Below are 7,429 nucleotides of genomic sequence, written 5' to 3'. Positions count from 1 at the left end.
GACCACAGACACTCCAGCAGGCGGCTTTCCCTAATCTCCAAGGTGTCTCCATGACAAGGAAAGAGACGCTGCTCCTCAGGGACCACACACTGGATGGGTCAAGAGTGTGCTGAGCTGCTGAAAGGAACACGACCACACAATGAACTACAAGGCCAGTGCGGCCAGGGAGAGCGGGATCCAAGCCAACGATAGGACAGGAGACAGAGGCGGGCTTCTCAAACTTAAAGCTTTTGAAGTGAGAGGTCAAGTATTGCTGAGGTGATTATTCAATCATCTCTACTTTCCTTTTCACTCGGGGTTGTTTTTCAGAAGTATTTGAGTTGGTGGAGTGATAATTATCTACGAGCAGTCACAGGTTTCTTCTGAGAAATAATTTAAGTGGAGCTGGAAGAGGTGAGGCTGGGAGGAATGAGTCCTGGGACCACCATGACACCCAAAGCCACCTGTAGGGCTGGGAGGAGTCAAGTCTTTGCTTTCCTCTCTTCTGATGGCACCTATGGCTAGGGGCTCACACCAATGAAGAGGAAGCGCTTGCCTAAGATGCTTAGGAGAAAATAGGGCACAGAAAGGCGCAAACCCAAACCTTCAGAGGGATGGGACAAGGAATAAGAATGTGGGGAGAAGCGGTTCCATTCACCTTTTCTGAGAGATCCTTGGAATCTCTCTTTTGTTTGAAAACACTCAGGCGAAGGAAAACTAAACTAACATTTATTGAGCTCCTACAGTGTATGTCCAGTCTTGTGCAAGGACATTTCATTGACAGTATTCCACAGCATCCTCACACCAACCCTGTGAGGTAGGTATCGTCCTCAATTTGTCAGATGAGGACTCTGAGGCTCAGAAAGGTTAGGTAGTTTGTTCAGTCACACAATTAGTAATGTACAGAGTTGAGGTTGAGTCTCAGACTCCAGACATCTCTGTTCTCTCTCAAGCGCTGCCTCTTGGGAGGAAGGAGGGAGCAACAGCGTCTCCTACCCTGAGAACCAAGACGTCCCCAGAGAAGGAGCCTGTCCTTGCCCAGACCATCCCTTCTCCGTCTGGGGAGGGTGCAGTCCGCTGAAGAGCTAAGACATAAATATAAAAATAAATAGCAGGGACCAACCCCCTAGCAGCGAGGGTGTGCGGTTTCCTCACTGTGGGAAGGTCATCGTGCTGTTCACAGCTGCTGTGGAAGGAAGCCACGTGTGGGCCCTGTGGGGAAAACTGGGACAATGGCTGGAGTGGGTGGGCTAAACAGGCCCCTTCTGGGTCGAACAGATTTGAGAACAAAACGTCTGGAGCAGGCAGCAGTCGTGGGCACAGTCACCACCGTCCTCCATCTGCTCCCTTTACCGGTGTTTGTGATCCAGCAGGGATTCGAAGTTGGGAGAACAGACAAGTTTGTGCTTTATGTGTCCCAGGACTGTCATGTCGCCTGTCCTGCTGTCTCCAAGGCCTACGGACACCAGCTCCTGCCAATCAACAGAAATGGAGATGAAAGGCAAGACCACACATCCCACTGCTCAGTCCTATGACTTTAATGCGATGATCCCAAGAGCCCTCCCCCCATACTCAGCACCAAGCTGTCAACATCCTGAACAGCCTCCACCCCGACCAGGCTCACTCTCACCTGCAGGAAAGAGCAAGTGGTCCCCATTGTCACGTCCAGAGTCACCTTGCCGAGGAGGAGCTGAACCTTCCCCGACTTGCGGATGAGCAGCTTGCCAACCTGACCCTCTGTCAGGTCAGCCAGGGTACAAGTGTTCTCTGCCAGCCTGGATTCCTGTGAAGATAATCAGGGGGTGGAAACTGGGTGAGGAACTATCTCCTCCATCCTTCAAGAACAAACCCTTTCCCAAAGGGAGGCATCAGCAGCAAACGTTAGAATGAGCTCCCTAGACTTCCCTAGTGGTCCAGTGGCTAAGACTCTGAACTCCCAAAGCAGGGAACCTGGGTTCGATTCCTGGTCAGGGAACTAGGCCCCACATGCCACACTAAGAGTTCACATGCCGCAACTAACACCCCAACCCAGGGATCGAACCCAGGTCTCCTGCATTGCAGACAGATGCTTTACCATCTGAGCCACCAAGGAAGCCCTTTAAAAAAAGAACAATATATTTAAAAAAAAAAGAAAGAAACAAAGAATGAGCTTTCCAGAGAGGGCCTTTTCCTGGGAATGCCTGCCACTGGTCAATAAACAAAACAAAAAAACCCAAACCACAGATAAACGGACAAAATATCAGTAACTGAAGCTAGGTGATGGTACATGAGAACTTATATTCTCTCATTTGTATATGTTCAAAATAGTTCACTGTGAAAAATAAACACACACAATTTGGGCTGAAGCACAAAGCCCCAAGCCCCTTGCGGGCAAAAAGAATAAATGTATATTATTCTCGAATTTCACTACGGACGACAACCCTCTGCTTCCCCCTCCTCTGCCTCCCCCTCCAGGTCCCGCGCACCCTCACAGCACTCACTGGTGAGCATACCCGGTCTTTCTCTTGCTTTATAACCACCATCTGCCCGTCCTCGCTCTGCACCTCCGTCTTGATGGGCTTGATGTCCTGAGTGGGTGGCTGGCCAGGGAGTGAGTCTGGCAGCTGCAGGAACAGCAGCTCTTCCTCCTGCGTGAGGCTCAGCTCCCTGAGCAGCTCCGCCACAGACACGTCCTTCGGGAGGCCTGGGATCTTCCTGGCTGCTCTGAGAGGAGCCTTCATCTTGGCCTCCTCATCCTCATCTCGGGGCTCCTCTTTTACTGTCCAAGATAACAGAAAGGGAAGGCTATCAGAGGCCACCTCTAGGCCATCTCACTGCACCCATCCCTTCCACCTGATCTGCTCCACTGTCACTCAGCCAAGAAGCTGGAGGGAAACTTTGTGCTTAGAAAGAGGATGTGTGACTTATAGTCATGTGACTTATTTAAAAAAGGGTGGTCCAGTGATTAAGAATCCGTGTGCCAATGGCAGGGACACAGGTTCGAACCTTGGTCTGGGGAAAATCCCATATGCCGCAGCGCAACTAAGCCCATGTGCCCCAACTACTGAACCTGTGCTCTAGAGCCCAGGAGCCGCAACTACTGAAGCCCACATGCCCTAAAGCCTGTGCTTGGCAATAAGATAAGTCACTGCAATGAGAAGCCCACACACCACAAGAAAGAGTAGTCCCCACTTGCTGCAACTAGAGAAAGCTGGTGTGAAGCAATGAAGACCCAGCACAGCCAAAAATAAACAAAACTTAAAAAACAAGGAACTCGTTCTTTAAAATAAATAAAAACATGCAGCTGAGGCTGGGCCCACCAATCCCCATCAGGGGCTGGGAAGTGCTAAGAAGACTTAGCGGCAGCAGTCAGGCAGGCTCACTCCTGTGGGAACAGCTGGAGAAAAGGAGATGAGACCTTAACTGACACAGAGTACCTTTCACAGCAGGCATGTCCACCTCCATATCCTCTTCCTTGGGGCCGGCCAGCTGTGGTTTAACATCTGCTTCCTCATTCTCTTCCTTAAAAAGCCAGCCCGAGTGAGCCAGTGGCAGTTGCACAGGCATATTTCGAATATCATTCCTAAGGCCAGGGTCATCGATGAACTGCCAAAAAAAAGTTGGGGGGGTCACATAGCATACACACGTACCTGGAAGGCAGTCCACCTTGCCCAGTCACTCGGTCGTGTCCGACTGTAGCCCTCCAGAGTCCTCTGTCCATGGAGTTTTCCAGGCAACAATACTGGAGTGGGTTGCCGTTTCCTTCTCCAGGGGATCTTCATGACCCAGGGATCGAACCTGTGTCTCTCGCATCTTCTGCACTGCAGGTGGATTCTTTACAGCACTGAGCCACCTGGGAAGCCCACAGTCCACCTTAGCTCTTTTCTAATCAAAGATTCCTGCCGCTCACCAGACTTTCAGGATTAGAGAGCTTCCCCCATCCTGGTTCCCTGGAAGTGCTTTTCATCACAAAAGAAGCCCCTTCCCCTAGTCCACTGGTACCTACATCATCCTTCTCCAGCATGCGCAGGATCTGTTTTGTTTCTTCATCTGTCTCCCTCTTCTCCTTTTTGATGTTGATGATGTGAGAGGGCCCCACGTCTGACATATCCACGGTCTTATCCCAGTTCCCTGTGGAAAACCACCGACAGTTCACCAGGAGTGAGGGAGGAGCCAACAGCAAGGAAAGCTAAACTGGGAGCAAGCAGGAGAATACCACCACCCTGGTCCTTCTCTTGGGCAGTCTGGACTGGAATCCACTGATTCCTCCCCCCCAGAACCCCGGCAGCTTTGTACCCTTTTTCTTCATCATTTCGGCGGGGCCCTGCTCGAAGATGGAGTGGGACTGGATCACTTCTGGGCGCCCCCGGCCCCGCCCATGGCCCTCTCGCTGTCGGTCTCTGTCCCTTTCACGCTTCTCTTTCTTGACGGTTACTTCTTCCTTGGGCCTGGAAAAGCGAATGGGTCAAAGGAAACTACTGACATCACCTGCTTCTGAGAACCAGTCTCACTCTCCCACACCACTCTGCTCCACCAGAGGGGAGTTTATGAGCCAACAACTGTATCACGAGAAGCCCAGCAACCACCTGTGTGGGTGGTCTAGCACCTTTTTCACTTCCTTGATGAGGCAGAGTCCTCCAGTTTACTGTACTTTACCTTTTTGAAGAGTGTATACTAGAACTATAACACAAAAGGTGAATTATAGAGATTGCCCCCAAATGTGGATTTTTTTTTTTTTTTAGTATTGACTGAAAGCAGGAAAGTTGCAATGCAAAAGAACGTAAGGGAAAACCTGACCCATCTTTGCCCAAACTATTGGCTCTCAACTCTGACCATAAAACATAATCTCTCTCTGAAGTAAGTCAGACAGAGGAGAAATATTGTATAACATCCCTTATATGTGGAATCTAAGAAATTATACATATGAATTTACTTCAAAACAGAGACTCACAGACTTATAAATCGACCTTGTGGCTGCTTGTACACACTGCTATATTTAAAATGTGTAACCAACAAAGACCTGCTGTATAGCACATAGAACTCTGCTCAATGGTATGTGGAGGCCTGGATGGGAGGGGAGTTTGGGGGAGAATGGATACATGTATATGTATGGCTGAGTTCCTTCACTGTTAATCTAAAACTATCACAACATTGTTAAATGGCTATACCCCAATAAAAAATTAAAAGTTGAAAAAAAAAGATAATCACTGTTTCATTGCAAATAAGTTAAAACAATTTTAAGGATGGACTCCCAGGCATCAGTAAAGCTTGCACATTAGAATCACCTGGGAGCCAGGGTCGGCAATCACTACTGAAAAGAACTAAATCTACAAATTTAAACTTCTGAGCCACCTACTTAGTTATTTCCCCAAAGGTCCAAATTCAGAGCAAGTAAACAAAGAGGCAAGGCTTCCCAGGTGGCACTAGTGGTAAAGAATGCAGGAGACACAAGAGATGCAGGTTCGATCCCTGGGTTGGGAAGATCCCCTGCAGTAGGGAATGGCAACCCATTCCAGTATTCTTGCCTGGAGAATCCCATGGACAGAGGAGTCTGGCGGGCTACAGTCCATGGGGTGGCAAAGAGTCGGACTCAAGTGAGCGACTGAGCACACACGCACAAACAAGGCGTGAGTATTCAGGAGGCCTAGCTACTTACTCTTCCTTGATCTTCCGACTGATGATATTTGGGGTGAAGGTTTTCTGAAAGTAAAATACAGGAGTCACTGATTCGGTAAATTCTGGTCCCAAAGTACAGAGGAAAAGAAAAACTTCCAAAGGGCATCTGGCATCTTCCATGGATGAAGACCAATTTGGCTCTCTTCGGCACATTCCATACTGTTGTCAAAGATTTACTGAAATGGACAGGTGCTTGAAAAGGAGGAATGTCATGCCAAGGCGATGGTGAAGCTATATATAGAAGGAGGCATCAAAAAAACATTTAAATGGCAGCCTCAGTTTCTGCCTCCTGAAAGGACAGCCCTCAGGACTCTAAGAGCAATTTACCTACTGTCACACTTCATCTTCAAATTGCTATGAAGACCAGACAGTATTATAGAGAATGAGCTCTACCAGCAAGGTTCAAATGGGAAAGACAGATCTGCCAGCACTCACAAAATGATGATTGGGTTAGACTGACACCAGAATTTACAAAAGGAAACTGAGGTCTTCAAAAAAGTGGCTGCTTTATGCTCTGTCATCCTCCCCACTCTCTTTACAGTCTACCCTTCACATGTACAGTCACAAACATAAGGACACAGAGGCTCTAAAATCACAGCTATGACTCAATACTTTGGACCAGAAGTCTGCACACTGGGATCCAGGGCAAATTCAGAACTCTCTTAAACTGCAGGCAAAGTTTATGTCTGCGTGGCTTTCACGGGTTTCTGAAAGGTATCCAAGACACACCAAAAAGAAATAAACCCTGCTCAAGTTGCTTCTGAGCTAATTAGGATTCTCTGCTCTTCAGCTATCTCTAAGAGCCATGTCAACATCTTGGGCCCAGTATCTTGACTTGAAGGTAGGGCAGGCTCCCCAGAAATTGCAGGCGGAAGTCTGAAGACAAGATTCGCAAGGCCCAACACCACGCCTGGCACACGGTAGGCCCTACTGTCAAACCCCCAATTGCCTGGAATTCAGCGTTGTTGGGTTTCTTTAGAAAGGTGCCGTCGGGTACCTTCTTGACTCCCCCGAGGGTGAGGTCCCTGGAGCGGATGGAGGGAAGGCGGCCCGGGGTGAGGGGAGGTGCCGGCCTCCGCCCAATAAGCCCCCGCGCCCCAGAAAGGAGGGGTCGGGGCCCTCCCGGAGCGCTGGGCTCGCCCGCGGCGTTTCCTTCCGACATGATGCCTGGGAAAGAAGGCGAAAAGGGGTAACGAAGTCACTCGAGGAGGAAGGGCTCGCGGACCCTGAGCGGAACCCCACCCACGTGGCCTCCCGCCCCCTAGGTCGGCGCGTCGCTCCGGCAGCCACTCAGCTCCTCCCCCTCCCACGTGGCGGGACTGCCCCCGACCACCCCGGTTAGGCCCCTTGGCTCGCTTTCGCTCCAGGCCCCCAGCCAGGCACGAGGCAAAGACGCACCCCTCCGCACCCAGGCTGTAGTTCCACACCTCGCGCGTCCCGATTTCACCTCCGACGCGACGCGCAGCGGGCTCCGAGTCTCGGCGCCGGGCGGAAGTCTGCGTGGCAGGGCCCGGGCGCCGCCATCTTGTCGCGGGGCGGAAGTGACGTAGGTGGGCGGGGCCGGGCCACAGTATTTATCCCGCGGCGTCTCGCTCCCCTCCGCCTTCTCTTCCCGGTTCTTCCCGGAGTCGGGAAAAGCTGGGTTGAGAGGGCGAAAAAGGAAGAGGGGAAGGGTCTGGGAGAAGGGTACGTTCACGGAGTCTTGGCCCCAGGCATAAGGTCGGGGCGCCCAACTCAGGTCTGCGGGCCGAGAGGCCGTCTGGACGCAACGTGGGAGTTCGCCGCTGGGGAGCCT

The 7,429-nt window shown here is 50.9% G+C and overlaps 1 protein-coding gene across 6 annotated transcripts; it reads right to left on the bottom strand.

Moving 5' to 3' along the window:
• Positions 1–692: 692 nt before the first annotated feature.
• On the bottom strand, positions 693–7,176 carry POLR3D (RNA polymerase III subunit D). Of its 6 annotated transcripts, none has more exons than XM_088838019.1 (9): positions 7,062–7,176; positions 6,632–6,801; positions 5,615–5,658; positions 4,255–4,406; positions 3,965–4,089; positions 3,396–3,564; positions 2,460–2,737; positions 1,610–1,762; positions 693–1,451 (listed from the first exon to the last, which is right to left on the bottom strand). In XM_088838019.1, exons 2-9 carry the CDS (start codon positions 6,794–6,796, stop codon positions 1,329–1,331), a joined length of 1,209 nt encoding a protein of 402 aa, XP_088694145.1. In that variant the 5' UTR covers positions 6,797–6,801; positions 7,062–7,176; the 3' UTR covers positions 693–1,328. The 6 variants fall into 6 exon arrangements, with proteins under 6 accessions (XP_088694145.1, XP_088694147.1, XP_055283155.2 ...); XM_088838021.1 differs by having other exon boundaries at positions 2,472–2,737; XM_055427180.2 differs by having other exon boundaries at positions 7,033–7,163.
• Positions 7,177–7,429: the final 253 nt, after the last annotated feature.

This window comes from Moschus berezovskii, chromosome 7 (assembly GCF_049115385.1).
Source record: "Moschus berezovskii isolate FMDL1 chromosome 7, NW_MosBer_1.0, whole genome shotgun sequence".
Classification (NCBI taxonomy): Eukaryota; Metazoa; Chordata; class Mammalia; order Artiodactyla; family Moschidae; genus Moschus; species Moschus berezovskii.
Note: the sequence above shows the minus strand (reverse complement) of the source record. Positions and strands in the feature narration are given on the sequence as shown.